Source organism: Emys orbicularis, chromosome 5 (assembly GCF_028017835.1).
Source record: "Emys orbicularis isolate rEmyOrb1 chromosome 5, rEmyOrb1.hap1, whole genome shotgun sequence".
NCBI lineage: Eukaryota > Metazoa > Chordata > Testudines > Emydidae > Emys > Emys orbicularis.
Window position 1 is genome coordinate 82,559,974 of NC_088687.1, and position 17,061 is coordinate 82,577,034.

Genomic DNA, 17,061 nt, shown 5'->3' on the forward strand with positions numbered 1-17,061 from the left:
CATGAATGGGAAAGTGTGGGGAGGAAGAAACATCAGTTTTCAAAATATACCGTATAACATCACCTCATCATCACCAGGTGCAGCTATGGCATTCAACTGCCTTGAGACACAACCTGTAGTGAAAGTGATTTACACCTGTGCACCCCCTGCCTTTTTAATGGAGAAGGGCAGTGGAGTAGCCCCACTTACATTTAAAACGTGTGACACGCCCCCTTCTTGCCCCCAGCTCCCTGCAGCCCGGCACTGCCCAAGTACGGGGCAAGCCGCAGCCTATGGGGGACAGGTGACGGCAGAGGGTCCCACCGCCCACGCGCTGGAAGCGGCCCCTGTCTGCCAGCCACACCGTGGGGCAGAGCCCCTCTGAGAGCAGAAGAGAGAACGCAGGGCTGAGGAGGAAGGGGCTGGAAGGAGTGTTACTTTCCCTTCAAGAGAGCCCCGCCTCCCCACCCACGTCCAGTCTCCGAACCAATAGGAGCGGCCCGGAGGCGAAGGCGGGAGAATGCGAACCCCTCACAGCGCCGCCAGCCGCGCCTTATTAGGGCAGGGCCTCGCGCATGCGCAAAGTCCACCGTCCGGCCCGGGGCGGGGGCTCCAAGTGGTTTGCCTCGGCAGCGGCCGTGGAGCTAAGGCGGGGGGAAGCCCAGGGACGCCGGGACCTGCCCGCCCCGTGGGGGCAGCGGCGGGAGCAGAGCCGGAGCCGGCCAGCCCCGTGCGCAGCCTGCAGGGAGCAGCGGCGGGAGGGCCCAGGGGCGCCCCGGCGGGGTGTGAGCGCCGGGAGGGAGGGGCCGGCCGGGGGTGCATGTGCTGCTGGCGCGGGGGGATGATGCTGGGGGGGCCGCAGCTGGTGCCGGGCCCGGCGGCGCTGGCGGGGCCCGGCGGGGAGCGGGCCCGGCTGCTCTCGCTCTACGTGCAGGACTATCTGGAGTGCGTGGAGTCGCTGCCGCTGGACATCCAGCGCAACGTGTCCCTGCTGCGGGAGCTGGACACGCAGTGCCAAGGTGAGCGCGGGCCGGGGCCGGGCCCGGCAGAGTCTCGGCTGGGAGAGGGAGACGCGGCCGAAGGGGGCGGAGTCCGGTCTATGAGGCGGTGCCTGGGGGGATGCGGGGCCCGGCTCGGCGGCTGCGGGTCAGTGGCTGGTTATTGGTCCCAGTGCGTGGCCGGGCTCGGCGGAGCCTGTCACCCACCGCGCTTGGGGGAGGGGTGACGGCCAGCCCCGCGGGGAGGGAGGTTGCGCCCGCGGGAAGGATGGAGGCTTGGAGAGGCTCTGGGGGCGGGGGAAGCGGTCCCTCTCCCCGCTGGGGCTGGGGAGGAAGCGGGCAGCGCGGGGCTTCAGCCCCCCAGGGAGTCGGGGGGGGGGGGGGAAAACGGACGGCGACTCCTATATTTCTCTTCCCCCTCCCCCGTCTGGTAGCTGCGGGAGCCCCTGTAGCTGGGGGTGGAGGAGCCCTTCTGTGTGCGGCGGAGCTGGCTCTGACAGGCCGCCGCTCTCTGGTGGTGAGTCTCTGAAAGGGGTCTCTGCTCTGCCCCAGCCTGGACAGGGTGACATGTGCTGGCCGGCGACTCGTGCGTGGGCAAGTCTCTGAGCTGCTCGGTGTTATGTCAGTGTTCCGGTGGGAAGATCATGTGCTGAGGGGTTTGCGGGAGAGTGCTGGGCAAAATAGCACTGGCCTAGGGCAGAGAACTCGCCTCCTAGAAAGTTTGGTAAAATTCCGCTTGGCTGTTTGACATACCGATTGGGTGCAGGAGAGTCTAGGTCTTTATCTGCAACTGCAAAGGCACGGTGGATTTAAGACATCCCCTCTGAGGATCAAGGAATTGAGTTTAGAAGTAATGCTGCAAGCAGGTTTGACTAATTACAGTATATTTATCTTTCTAGAAAAGAATCTGGGGAGGGAGGCACCGTATTGAGGAAACTATTGCATATGTAGTTCATGGTTAACTCACATGTTTGGTAATACCTTCTAAACTGGCTAAGATTAATTTAAAAGTCTTATTGGTTTAATAGAATCATAGAATATCAGGGTTGGAAGGGACCTCAGGAAGTCATCTAGTCCAGCCCCTTGCTCAAAGCAGGACCAAGCCCCAGACAGATTTTTGCCCCAGATCCCTAAATGGCCCCCTCAAGGATTGAACTCACAACTCTGGGTTTAACAGGCCAGTGCTTAAACCACTGAGCTATTTCTCCCCTCAACGGTTGGTTTATTTTAACCTTTCATAGCTTTCCTCTATCTCTTCATTCTGACAAGCTGTTCTTTCCAGAATCCCAGCTTGCTATGATTTTATTAGATTGCACATTCAGTTCCCAGTGTGTATGTTGTCTGGGGTTTTGTACCCTGTAGCGTGAGGCACACTAGGCTGTGAAATTGCTCCTTGAGGAGTTGCTTGTCCCTTAACCACACCACACTTGGAACCTCACATTTAGCATGATCTGTAGGGCAAAGTGTGCTGTGGGATGGAGCTATATGAAATTCTTGGATGAAAGGTGACATAACTTCTAGGTGTTTAAATGAGATGCTTAAGTGTTGTCCCATTTTTACAAAGGGGTGGGGCGGGGCAGTGGTACTGGTTAAGGAATTTACATGGGTCTCAGTAAGTCAGTGGAAGACTTCCAGTTCTATCTACTAGGCTGTACAGTGCAGCATGACTTTAATGCACAACTGAATAATTGCGTTCAACTGAACCTCTTTGAATGTGGACTGCCCCAGAACTTCTGTTTTATCAAGAATTTATTTGTATTAGCGTAGTATCTAGGAGCCCACCTTACAGGCAAATGTTTCTTAAAAGAATCAATAATGTAGTGTTGGGACTCCTAAAGGTGAAAGTCATTCATAGTTCCCACAGCAGCTGTAATTTAGTTGTTCTGTGTGTATGTTGAGGCATTAGTTTATCATATAGTAATACTCATTGACATGGTAAAAGATCAAAAGTCTGTTTGTTAAACTATCTTGAATATAAACACAATTAACATTCGCTGCTCTGAGAGATGAGGTCACATGCTTGACCCTGATCCCTCTAAATGTTTAGGTTTGTTCAAAGAATGGGGAATAAGGAATAATCAAACTAGTAACATTGTCTTACTCAATTCCTTTGTTAAACACTAGAAGCAATTTGTAGTACAGCAAAACAATCTGAGCTGTAGTTAAAATGTTATCTGCAACTGAAGTGTAAATTAAACATAGATTTAAAACATTCCATTCCAGACAAGCTACTCAGATTCTTGTTTGGGCTATCCTAAAGCCCTTCATTCTGATTATTGCTTGGATCTGTAACTCAGGGTATGTTTACACTACGAAATTAGATCGAATTAATAGAAGCCGGTTTTATAGAAATCGGTTGTATACAGCCGATTGTGTGTGTCCCCACATAAAATGCTCTAAGTGCTCTAGTCGGTGGACCGCGTCCACAGTACCGAGGCTAGCGTCGACTTCCAGAGCATTGCACTATGGGTAGCTATCCCACAGTTCCCGCAGTCTCCGCCGCCCATTGGAATTCTGGGTTGAGATTCCAATGCCCGAATGATGCAAAACAGTGTCGCGGGGGGTTCTGGGTACATGTCGTCAGGCCCCTCCCCCTCCGTCAGAGCAACGGCAGACAATAGATTCGCGCCTTTTTACCTGGGTTACCTGTGCAGACAACATACCGCGGCAAGCATGGAGCCCGCTCAGCTCAGCTCACCGTCACCATATGTCATCTGGGTGCCGGCAGACGTGGGACTGCATTGCTACACAGCAGCAGCAGCTAACTGCCTTTTGGCGGTAGACGGTGCAGCATGACTGGTAGCCTTCATTGGCGATCTGGGTGCCGGCAGCCGTGGGGCTGGCAGCCGTGGGGCTGCATTGCACCAGCCCCATGCCTTTTGCCTTTTGGCAGTAGATGGTTTATTACGACTGGTAACCGTCCTCGTCGTACAGCAGTGGCTGTCAATCGTGGGCACCTGGGCAGACATGCTCAGTCCTATGGAACTGTCTTGATGATGATGGTTATCAGTCGTAGTATGCCATTTTCTGCCACGCGCCCTGTTGGCTCATTGCACGTTAGCTGAGTCTTCCCTGAGCAGCAGATCGTGCAATAGGCCTGAAGGCTAACTGCCAAGCGCCCAGTATTTGCTGCCAAGCACCCAGAAAATGCCGAGGGCTATCAGTCATGCTGCACCGTCGTCTTAAGATGTAAAAAATAGATTTGTTCTGTATTCATTTCCTTCCCCGCTCCCTCCGTCAAATCAACGGCCTGCTAAACCCAGGCTTTTGAGTTAAATCTCGGGGGGGGGGGGGGGGCATTCTGTGTGACAGTTGTTTGTGTTTCTCCCTGATGCAAAGCCACCTTTCTTGATTTTAATTCCCTGTACCTGTACGCCATGTCGTCACTCGCCCCTCCCTCCCTCCTTCCCCTGGTCCGTCAGATACTACTTTCGTGCCTTTTTTCAGACCAGACGCCATAGCTAGCACTGGGATCATGGAGCCCGCTCAGATCACCGCGGCAATTATGAGCACTATGAACACCACGCGCATTGTCCTGGAGTATATGCAGAGCCAGGACATGCCAAAGCAAAACCAGGACCAGGCGAGGAGGAGGCGATTGCAGCGCGGCGACGAGAGTGATGAGGAAATGGACATGGACATAGACCTCTCACAAGGCACAGGCCCCAGCAATGTGGAAATCATGGTGTTACTGGGGCAGGTTCATGCCGTGGAACGCCGATTCTGGGCCCGGGAAACAAGCACAGACTGGTGGGACCTCATCGTGCTGCAGGTGTGGGACGATTCCCAGTGGCTGCGAAACTTTCGCATGCGTAAGGGCACTTTCATGGAACTTTGTGACTTGCTTTCCCCTGCCCTGAAGCGCCAGAATACCAGGATGAGAGCAGCCCTCACAGTTGAGAAGCGAGTGGCGATAGCCCTGTGGAAGCTTGCAACGCCAGACAGCTACCGGTCAGTCGGGAATCAATTTGGAGTGGGCAAATCTACTGTGGGGGCTGCTGTGATCCAAGTTGCCAGGGCAATGAGAGACCTGGTGATATCAAGGGTAGTGACTCTGGGAAACCTGCAGGCCATAGTGGATGGCTTTGCTGCAATGGGATTCCCAAACTGTGGTGGGGCGATAGATGGAACCCATATCCCTATCTTGGCACCGGAGCACCAAGCCACCGAGTACATAAACCGCAAGGGGTACTTCTCAATGCTGCTGCAAGCCCTGGTGGATCACAAGGGACGTTTCACCAACATCAACGTGGGCTGGCCGGGAAGGGTACATGATGCTCGCGTCTTCAGGCACTCTGTTCTGTTTCGAAAGCTGGAGGAAGGGACTTTCTTCCCGGACCAGAAAATAACCGTTGGGGATGTTGAAATGCCTATCGTGATCCTTGGGGACCCAGCCTACCCCTTAATGCCATGGCTCATGAAGCTGTACACAGGCAGCCTGGACAGGAGTCAGGACCTGTTCAACTACAGGCTGAGCAAGTGCCGAATGGTGATGGAATGTGCATTTGGGCGTTTAAAAGCGCGCTGGCGCAGCTTACTGACTCGCTCATACCTTAGTGAAAAGAATATCCCCATTGTTATTGCTGCTTGCTGTGCGCTCCACAATATCTGTGAGAGTAAGGGGGAGACATTTATGGCGGGGTGGGAGGTTGAGGCAAATCGCCTGGCCGCTGATTACGCGCAGCCAGACACCAGGGCGGTTAGAGGAGCACAGCAGGGCGCGGTGCGCATCAGAGAAGCTTTGAAAACGAGTTTTGTGACTGGCCAGGCTACGGTGTGAAACTTCTGTTTGTTACTCCTTGATGAACCCTCCGCCCCTTCCCCCCCCCCAGTTAACTCTACTTCCCTGTAAACCAACCACCCCACCCTCCCCTACCCTCCCCCCTTCGAGCACCACTTGCAGAGGCAATAAAGTCAGTTACTTCACATTCATGCATTCTTTATTAATTCATCACACAACTAGGGGGATAATTGCCAAGGTAGCCCGGGATGGGTAGGGGAGGAGGGAAGGAAAAGGACACACTGCAGTTTAAAACTTTAAAACTTTAACACTTATTGCTCGGGAAATCATCTGGGGTGGAGTGACTGGGTGGCCGGAGGCCCCCCCACCGTGTTCTTGGGCGTCTGGGTGAAGAGGCAATGGGATTTGGGGAGGAGGGCTGTTGGTTACACAGGGGCTGTAGCGGCGGTCTGTGCTCCTGCTGCCTTTCCTGCAGCTCAACCATACGCTGGAGCATATCAGTTTGATGCTCCAGCAGCCGGAGCATCGACTCTTGCCTTCTGTGTGCAAGCTGACGCCACCTCTCCTCTTCAGCCCGCGATTCAGCACGCCACCTCTGCTCTTCAGCCCGCGATTCAGCACGCCACCTCTCCTCTCGTTCATACTGTGCTTTTCTGTAGTCTGATATTGACTGCCTCCACGCATTCTGCTGTGCTCTTGTCAGCGTGGGAGGACATCTGGAGCTCCGTGAACATATCATCCCGCGTCCACCGTTTTCTCCTTCTAATCTTCACTAGCCTCTGTGAAGGAGAAACATTTGCAGCTGGTGGAGGAGAAGGGAGAGGTGGTTAAAAAAGATACATTTTAGAGAACAATGGGTACACTCTTTCACGTTAAATTTTGCTGTTCACATCACACAGCACATGTGCTTTCGTTACAAGGTCGCATTTTTCCTCTTATATTGATGGCCTGCCGGTTTGGTGTGAGAGATCACTCACGCAGTGCCAGGCCACAGATTTCAGCTTGCAGGCAGCCATGGTAAGACACAGACTTTTGGCTTTTTTAACCTTCTTAACATGTGGGGATGGTTTCAAACAGTACTGCTCTCATTAACCATACCAAGCACCCGTTGGGTTGGCCATTTAAAATGGGTTTGCAATGTAAAAGGAGGGGCTGCGGTTTCAGGGTTAACGTGCAGCACAAACCCAACTAATTCCCCTCCCCCACACACCCAATTCTCTGGGATGATCACTTCACCCCTCCCCCCCACCGCGTGGCTAACAGCGGGGAATATTTCTGTTCAGCAGAGCAGAAAGGGGCACCTCTGAATGTCCCCTTAATAAAATTGCCCCATTTCAACCAGGTGACCGTGAATGATATCACTCTCCTGAGGATAACAAAGAGCGATAAGGAATGGATGTTGTCTGCATGCCAGCAAACACCGGGACCATACGCTGCCATGCTTTGTTATGCAATGATTCCAGACTACGTGCTACTGGCCTGGCGTGGTAAAGTGTCCTACCATGGCGGACGGGATAAGGCAGCCCTCCCCAGAAACCTTTTGCAAAGGCTTTGGGAGTACATGAAGGAGAGCTTTCTGGAGATGTCCCTGGAGGATTTCCGCTCCATCCCCATACACGTTAACAGACTTTTCCAGTAGCTGTACTGGCCGCGATTGCCAGGGCAAATTAATCATTAATCATTAAACACGCTTGCTTTTAAACCATGTGTAATATTTACAAAGGTACACTCACCAGAGGTCCCCTGTGTGCCCACAGGGTCTTGGGTGAGTTCGGGGGTTACTGGTTCCAGGTCCAGGGTGATAAACATATCCTGGCTGTTGGGGAAACCGGTTTCTCAGCTTCCTTGCTGCTGTGAACTATTTACATTATCTTCATCCTCATCTTCCTCGTACCCCGAACCCGCTTCCCTGTGTGTTTCTCCAGTGAGGGACTCATAGCACACGGTTGGGGTAGTGGTGGCTGCACCCCCTACAATGGCATGCAGCTCCGCGTAGAAGCGGCATGTTTGCGGCTCAGCCCCGGACCTTCCATTTGCTTCTCTGGCTTTGTGGTAGGCTTGCCTTAGCTCCTTAATTTTCACGCGGCACTGCTGTGCGTCCCTGTTATGGCCTCTGTCCTTCATGGCCTTGGAGACCTTTTCTAATATTTTGCCATTTCGTTTACTGCTTCGGAGTTCGGCCAGCACTGATTCATCTCCCCATATGGTGAGCAGATCCCGTACCTCCCGTTCTGTCCATGCTGGAGCTCTTTTGCGATCCTGGGACTCCATCACGGTTACCTGTGCTGATGAGCTCTGCGTGGTCACCTGTGCTCTCCACGCTCAGCAAACAGGAAATGAAATTCAAACATTCGCGGGGCTTTTCCTGTCTACCTGGCCAGTGCATCTGAGTTGAGAGCGCTGTCCAGAGCGGTCACAATGAAGCACTGTGGGATAGCTCCCGGAGGCCAATAACATCGAATTCCGTCCACACTAACCCAATTCCGACCCCCTAAGGCCGATTTTATCGCTAATCCCCTCGTCGGAGGTGGAGTAAAGAAACCGGTTTAAAAGGCCCTTTAAGTCGAAAGAAAGGGCTTCGTCGTGTGAACGTGTCCAGGCTTAATTCGATTTAACGCGGCTAAAGTCGACCTAAACTCGTAGTGTAGACCAGGCCTCAGTGACATTATCAGCTGAAAGAATGAAGAGATACCCGATTGGCACTCCCCCCTCTTAGCAATAAGTTTTTGATGCAATCTTTATGATGCATCAACTAAAAGACTAGAGAGAGCACAACTGGATACATGTTACCCAGCTTTGTAACAAAATATTATTAATCCTTTTCAGTTTGGGTGAAAGGAGATATTTAAGTTGTCAATTTCCTTAAGGTGGCCTGTATGGCAATTGAAAAGATGTTCTTTGAATTATCATTCTGATTAATCAGGAAAGATGCATGAGACCAAGCTTTTGTTAAATTTCTGGATTCCAGAAAGTTTACAAAAGCTTGGTCTCGTGCATCTTTCCTGAGTTTGAATTATCATTCTAATTAATATCTTATTTGCTGAGGTACACTGAATCCTGTTGTCAAGGTCAAACAGTTTAGCAGTTTCTCTTAGCCACACAAGCTTATGTGGATGTTCCTGAGCAACCACTTTCTGAATCTATTAGGTCGATTCAATCTCTAAGAATTGATATATATTCTCGTTACATACATTAACATGAAATTGTTTTTCCCTGTTGGCCTCATAGCTAGTTACGGCTTTTTATATATTATTTTTATTGCTTTTCGAGAACATTGAACCTCAGAGGATTTTCTCCCAGACCAATTTGAAGACATTTTGATAGCATGGCTAGTATAATTTAGACCATTTTAAAATTGTTGGTGCTGCTTCATTGGGGGCAGGTTTCTGACCTCTAGTCAAACAGTATCTGTCTTGCATGATCAAACCTTCAGTCTAAAGTGATCTCTCTATGGGGGGTCTTAAACTTATGACATGAGGCAAGCATTTATTCGTACTATGCATGATGGCTGAGTTGCAGTTGCCAAGCGCCATAGCTCTGAAAACCCTGACTTTTATGCTTTTTCGCTTTTAACCATAACATTTCAGCATCTTGAATTTTTTTTCTCTGAATGTTTTTCTGCCCTTGTTATTGCTATCAAGAAGCAGCATCAGTGACCAGTGGTGGTGGGGTTGGAGTCTAGGAGCTTGGGAAAAGAGGGAAGGAACTTGGTATGTGTTGTCCCTTGTCTCAAACACGAAGCAATAAAGAGGATGTACCCTTTTTGTAAATTGCATTGCAAGAATAAATTTAAAATACCCCTATCTGGCTTATGTTCCCAAACCAGCAATATACAGGTTGAAAAGGCTCTCAAGAAAAAACTCTGGCCTCTGTGGAAGTAGAGAGTTTTTCTCTGACATCTCTTACAGAAATGCTACATTATGAAAAATAGCTTAACCTGTAGTGTAAACTCAAGTACAACATCAGGTAATCAAATACCATCAAAGTATCTAACCCAAGAAAGCCTAGACAAGTGGTCTATCGAAGACAGGTAGAACAGTACCACCAAGTAAACTGGCTTTCAGATTTGGTTTCCCTTAACTAACTGTGTAGAACTGACTTTAGTAAGAGTGGACTGAATGTACTGCACCCCTGTCCCAGTCCTCCAGGAAACTAGGTTAGCTATTTTTTCCCAGGCCCGGTTTAGTGTCTTGTTAGTTTTGAGAGGGATGAACCACCAAGTGCTACAGCAACCTTTTGGGGGGGGGGGGAAGCACACCTTTGTCCAGGCTAATTTAAGTTTAGAAAGTTTGGAGAAATCACACTGTTTTGAATAAATGGGGAGCTCAGATACGTGAGATTTGAATAATTGAAATCCTGTTAAATTTGGTTAACCTTGAAGAAACTATCTGTAGATAAACATGGGTGGAGTAACTAAAATATGCACCCAAGGAATAAAGTGGACATCCTAATTTTGTGGTGGTCCCTTCCTCTAATCCCTTATCCCTTTATATTTTAATATCAGGACAAGGTCCTGTTTTAGGCCTGGTCTGCATGATTTTTGTAATGACATTACTATGTTGGTTATAAGTGAGATTTTTCATCTTCCCAAAATAGATGCAGTTATACTGGTATACGGTGCCTTATATTGGCATATCTTATTTTCCTTCCCATATGGGAATAAGCTATATAAGCATATTTATACTTGGTATAATTGTGTCCAGACTAGGAGAGTTGTACTGCTTTAACTATACTGGATTGTTAAAGCCATACAGTTTTTGTGTAGATATGGCTTATTGTTTAAAGAATCTAAACTCTGGGTCAGAACACAATGTGGAAGCTTACCCAAAGTAGTTGCATATATTTAGGAGTGTATACTGGCTCCATCCTACATCCCGTTTCAGTTAAAAGTTGCATTAAAGGAACACTGTCAAATCAAACTTATAAAAAACGTCTTAATCAATGTTACCTAATGCCTTAAATTGTTAAAACTGGAACATTTAAATAACTGGTGCTCTTACGGCTTGCTTCTTGTATTTCAGTTGCTAATGTGACAAATGCTAGTCCCATAGTTCTTAAACTGTGGCACCCTTCTTGGGGAGAAATCTTACAAAGTGATCCAAAGAATAAAAAATAGAGAAACAGAAGGCTAGTTATTTTCACTTGACATTCTCATGCACTGTGTTCCAATGTCTGGGGGGCTGGCCTACACTAGGAACTTACATCGGTTATAGCTATGTTTCTCGGGGAGTGAAAAATTCACACACCCCTAGAAAGTAGGTATACTAACCTACACAACACCCACCCCCCCCCACGCTCTTCCCCACCTGATATAGACAGTACTAGGTTGACAGAAGAATTCTTCCATCGACCTAGGTACTGTCTCTTTGGAAGGTGGATTATCTGGGTGATGGAAGAACGCCTCCCATCTGTGTAGGTAGTGAAGATTCTTTGTTGCTGTTTTGGAAGAGGGAGGCATGATAGTGCATGACTTGCCAAACCAAAAAAAAAAAAAAAAGAGAATAAACCAATACTCAGTCCTGCAAATGCCTCTAGAAGTTTAGTGAACACTTAATTAGTAAAATTGTCTCTGTATTGTTGAAAATGTTCTGTGATGCACCAAACATGGAAGATGTGGCCTCTGCCCTGAAAAGTTCACAATCTGAGGCCTTGTCTAAACACAAGTTTAACCAAAATCTGTTTTAAATTGGTTCCGTTAAACCAGTGGAAAAGCTTGTGTGGACATGCTTAAATTGACTTATAGTTGGCCTACATCAAAGTAGCTTTGTTCAGTCACTTTTTGAACCTATAGATAACTGACTATGCCTAATTTAGGGCTAAATTTTCAAAAAGTCTATCTTGAACAAAATGGCAGAAAAAAGCTAAACTCATTGGTAAAGCTGACTGTTCTTAATCTGGCCCATTATCCCTAGACATTGTAGATGGACACTTTTCTATTCTGGAATAACCCCCCAAAATCCACCCTATATATTAAAGAAACTCTTAATATTGCGTATTTTAATCTACCTTATTACTGTTCGGTGCCAAAAGTGAACTATGCATGACTGTAATTCTTTGGCGGATTGCTGTGCATTACAAACACTGCTTCAGTGCCCTTTGAGGTTAGGTTAATCGTACAGAGGCTATTTAACTAGTCTTTGGCAGAGCAGTAAGTCCTGCTTTAATCATTACAGAAAATTTCCCCCTTCTATTGTCTTTACCACTGGATGGGCTAGGGAATTGCTAACTCTAGATTCCTTGCTTGTCAGTTGGACTCTTAACTATTGCAATCTAGCGTGTACCAAGGATTCCTGCCAGTTGCGTGCTAGTCTTTCCAGTGTTTTGAATAGCTTTTTTTGTTCCTTACAATTTGCAAAAACCCTTGCAGCAGACTGTTCTGTTGATCATTAAATCAGAGTTCCTTATCTGAGGGCCTGTCTTTAGAGTAGCACTAAATACTTAATTTATTCCATGAACATAGGCTATAGGTCAAGTTTTCTGCTAATTGAAGTATATGGTATGCATGTTAGACTGAACTACCGCTTGGAAGAAATGTATCTACATTTTCTTGATGTTCCACTTTGTGATGCATAATTCTTCCTCCTTCCCCCTTGACTAAAAACTGTTGTGCTGATTTATCTTTTATAGAAGCATTAAAAGAAATCGATGATGTCTATGAGAAATATAAGACAGAAAGTGATCCCATTCAGAAGAAACGGTTGCAACAGCATCTTCAGCGAGCACTAATCAACAGCCAAGAACTGGGAGATGAGAAAATTCAAATAGTTACTCAGATGCTTGAACTGGTAGAGAATAGGGCCCGGCAAATGGAGACCCACTCTCGGTGTTTCCAAGAGTCAGATAACGAAAAGCCTCTAGAAAAGGCAAAAGTGGAATCTTGCCAACCAGAAAGATCTTCGCGTAGACCCCGTCGCCAGCGGACCAGCGAAAGTCGTGATCTGTGCCATATAACAAATGGGATTGAAGACTGCGATGACCAGCCACCTAAAGAAAAGAGATCCAAATCGGCCAAGAAAAAGAAACGCTCCAAGGCCAAACAAGAAAGAGAAGTTTCACCTGTTGAATTTGCAATAGATCCCAATGAGCCAACTTACTGCTTATGTAACCAAGTGTCCTATGGAGAGATGATAGGATGTGACAATGAACAGTGTCCCATTGAGTGGTTTCATTTTTCATGTGTTGGACTCACCTATAAACCAAAGGGGAAATGGTATTGTCCCAAGTGCAGAGGAGATAATGAGAAAACTATGGACAAATGTACTGACAAATCAAAAAAGGATAGAAGATCGAGGTAGTGAATGCTATAAATGTTTTAAAGGGTTGTGTCTTTTATATAAAAATTGTTTAATTTACAGAGAACAATGTTTTAGGAAAAATGCATAAGACTATGCAATATTTTTTAATCTATAGTATTAATGGAGTATTAAAATCTGTTATACTTTCTGTGATCTTTAACTTTCTGCACTGAATAACCAAATAATTGAAACAGGGTGGCCTCAGAACTGCACAGATGGAATTACAAGTAGTGTTGTGGGGTTTTCTGGTTTTTGTTTCACTTAAACTCCCTGTTGTGTTAGCATTTAAAAAAAATCCTGAAATTAATGGTGGTGGGGAAGCACTGAAAGACTGGTCGTATTACAAGAGTATTAATGGTATTTAACCTCTCTAGTACTGTTTCACAACCTCAGACAGTTACTGGAATCTCCATTTGTTGTGAACTGAATCTGTTCTACATCCCATGCCTCAAGTTTTCAGATTCTGTGTTAACATCACATAATATCTGGAATGGGGGTTCAAGAATTCAACTGTTAATTGTAAAATAGTCTTCCAAGCTAGAAAGCAACCTGTTTCTTCAGTGGCTTTCATATGATGAATGTATTATTTCCAGGAAAAAAATGCCACTAATTTATGCTTTTTATGTCCATATTAAACTGTTCCCTTGGTGACTTTACATTTGGGAGTCAGTTTCTGGATAGGGTAGCAATTATGGTAGTCTTGAACTTGACTATCTTGTGTATACTTCTTATGCATGTCTTTAGTGGAAGAATTCTAGCAAGCATCCTAATGGGGTTTCCTTTGGTCTTGACTTTAAGTTGTGTACAGGAGTGCTCGTCTGTGGTAAGGCTCTTTCTTGCACTGCTGGAATTCTGCATCACTGTGCAATGCAGAATTTGTACAGGATTAATATTCAGCATATGATTTAAATTTTTACTGCAGAATTTGTGATTTCCTTCATGGTCCCCACCCCCGGGCTCCCACTGTCAAAATTGTGATGTTTTGACAAAATATGCATAATTTTAAAATATTGTGCACAGAACTTTTTATTTTTTGGCACAGAATTCCCCCAGGAATATCACTTCTCTGATATTTCTACACTCCACAATTGCCACTGTGCTATGTCTTGCTGCTACAAGTCTTGAATTGGTGCTGGCAGAGGAATATTGATATACTCAACTCCTCCTTAATCTGTGAGCAACATCTATGTAGCTGTGCAAAATATGATTGCACATGCTTTGCTGGGCTCCTCAAACTTGGCCTCCACCTTAGTGGAGTTAAGATGTATCCATGGACAGACCTGGATTAAGGCATACATTTGTGCTTATGGCTGCAGCTCCCAGTCATGTGAGTGTGAGATTGGAAGCTTTTCTTTTTTTAATGAAAGGTTTCCAGCCCCCAGAAATATGAAAAGCTTGAAAATACGACTAGCAACTGCATGTAACGCATGCAGCGATGTCTGTAGGAAACCTCCAAGGGCTTTTCTAGATTGATGCTTTAAAACACCTCAGCCAGCATGGTTTTTAAACACCACTTAGCATCTAATATAGACAAAGACATTATGGTTTAAAAGCAGACTAACTGGCTTTACTCCTAAAGGAGGCTGGGAAGCAGAAAGGTGCAAAGAGCTGGTCTCTTTCAGGTGGGAAGGAGTGCAGCCCATGGAGAAGAGAAACTCATGGTGGGTCTTGTATTTGTCCAGGAATGTGGCAGTCTGAGGAGCCTTCCAAAGAGAGGGGCCCAGAAGTTATTGGGTGCATGACATGGGTTTGGTATTCACAATATCCATGAAGCCACTTCTCCGGTGACTTCTTGGTCCCTAATGCTCTTCTCCAGTGCAAAATTGCTTTCTAAATTAGTCAAAGCCAGCAGTTGCAGCCTTATGCTGCCGGTTGTAAGATGGCCACTTTTGTCTTTCCTAGCTGGTAAGTACCTGTTGTGTTTCTGATTTTATTGGTGAGAAGATGCCCCTTTCTTACGGTTCATTGGGGTTGTGGGTATGATGGCTGCAGATTGCCATTTCTCACAAGCTAAATCATTGTAAATTAAATGGGGGTGATGGTCCAGGTACCTCTCCACAGGCTTGTCTTAATCTGTGGGTCAGTGTGTATTCAGGACATTTTCAAATACTATTGCTAGCTCCCAGTTTAAGCAATTGTGCATCTTTTTTTAGTGCTTTGGCTAATGATGCTTCAAAGGGAGTATGGTTTGTAAAATCAAAGTATATTTAGCACACTATTCAACTAACAGAAATTCTTGTGCCCAAAGATCTGGGGAAGTGAGCCCCAAACCTGTGCAGTTTTGTATCTTACCTCACCTGCGGAATAGCCAATATAGGAAGCCTTGTTCTTCCTTAGCGGCAGGGACACGAAATGGGTCATGTGGTAGCTTGAAGTGTTGGTGATCTAATACCCTCCCTATTTCCTAGTTTTTCTCTGGAAAAACCAAAGGATAACCCCTTGAAAGTAATCAAATGGGTATCAATTACCATGACTAGTGCAGAATTGGGGTTTTTACTTCATACCTTCCATGCTAATGACATCTAGTGGATATGAAATAGGTCAGTAAACTTAAGGACACTGAAGATGGAAGTCCTTTCAGCTAACTTGCTGCAGGAAAAAAGATATTTTGGGTCTATCTGTACTTAGATCTCTCCAGTCTAAAGAAATACAGGGATTTCTCATGATGTGTGGCCGTGTGCCATAATCCCATACTGCGATTCTAAAATTAACCTTTCTATCTTATTCTCTGGTTAAGTTATCACTGGAAACTTTCAAGAGAAACCTTGGCCTGAATGCTGCAAGGTGCTTAGCGTCTTCAACTCAACTGTTGTCACTGAGTTGGGAACACAGTACCCTGCAGCACCTTAGTTCTTTGGGCTTGGAAAACAGCTCTTCTCAATAAATGAACTAAGAGTAATGAGGTAAAATGATTAAAGCTGTACTTAAGCTATTCTTGTTACCAACTGGGAACGTCATGTATGGATCACTCATACTTCAGTTGCTCTTCACAATGGATATGCTGTACACTTTTGATAAGTATCAGTGTGAATCTTGTTTGAACTTGAATGCCTTCTCAGTTAGTCATATTTAAACTAGTTTTTTTTCATGAAATGTGATCCTGTAAATGTAAGATGGAGGAAAAAATTTAAGGCCAGTTACATAAAATAAGCAGGGGACTAAGGGCAAAATGTGGTGGTGGGCCGGTAAAAATCCTCCTTGTGAGCAGGGTCTTAGACTGCAGTGCGGCCCCGTCCAGATTATTGCACTAGAATACTGGCGCTCTCCCTAACTCTTTCAGCAGAGCAGGGAATTGCTTCTTTAATGTGGAGGATCTTACACAGGCACTCCACCAAGAGCAGCATTTTCACTTAAGACCTATGGCTCTTTCTAATGCTTTATGCTTTTAATTCTTTTAATTCTATTGCCAAAGAAAAACAGCACCCAGTGCAAACTCTTGACACTGACATTTTCTTTAACAAAGACGCACAAAATAAATAATTGCATTTTATTTTCAGAACACAATACCTGGTCCATGGCAAAGTGACTTAAATTCTCCATCATGCACATAGAAACCCACTATACTCCCCTCCTTTGACCGAGCCTCTCCAGTTTCCTCTTTTATAATGAGCCACAGTGGGGTGCGGGGGGGGGGGAGCAGAAATGGGCTTTGCATCACAGTTAAATTGTGGCTATTAAAACTACAAAATGATTGAAAGCTTGTTAACAGTAACTTGTACTAGGAACTGTTTTCTCATCTGTGATAAAGGAGTGGGTGTCAGATAAGTGAGAATGGTTGACAGGCAGTTCTAACTTTTTTTTTTTATTATTATTATTATTTTATTATTAAAGATGCTTCCTGGGAGATGAGTCTAAGAAGCCCCTGAGGAGACCTTGATAAATTTTAAAACTTGCTTTGCTTTTATACAGCAGAAGTGTATCTATCCTAAACTGCAGGCAGCCTGACAATTAAAACCGATAATCCAAACCAATCAAACTCTACCTTCTAACAGAACAAATATTCAGATGTATTTAGAATCTACAAATACATTCTTTTGATATTTCAGTA

General features: G+C 46.1%; 1 protein-coding gene across 1 annotated transcript; it reads left to right on the forward strand.

Moving 5' to 3' along the window:
• The first annotated feature begins 799 nt into the window (after nucleotides 1-799).
• Nucleotides 800-13,601, forward strand: ING2 (inhibitor of growth family member 2). The gene is made up of 2 exons (XM_065405196.1): nucleotides 800-998; nucleotides 12,346-13,601. Exons 1-2 carry the CDS (start codon nucleotides 800-802, stop codon nucleotides 13,011-13,013), a joined length of 867 nt encoding a protein of 288 aa, XP_065261268.1. The 3' UTR covers nucleotides 13,014-13,601.
• The last annotated feature ends 3,460 nt before the right edge of the window (nucleotides 13,602-17,061 follow it).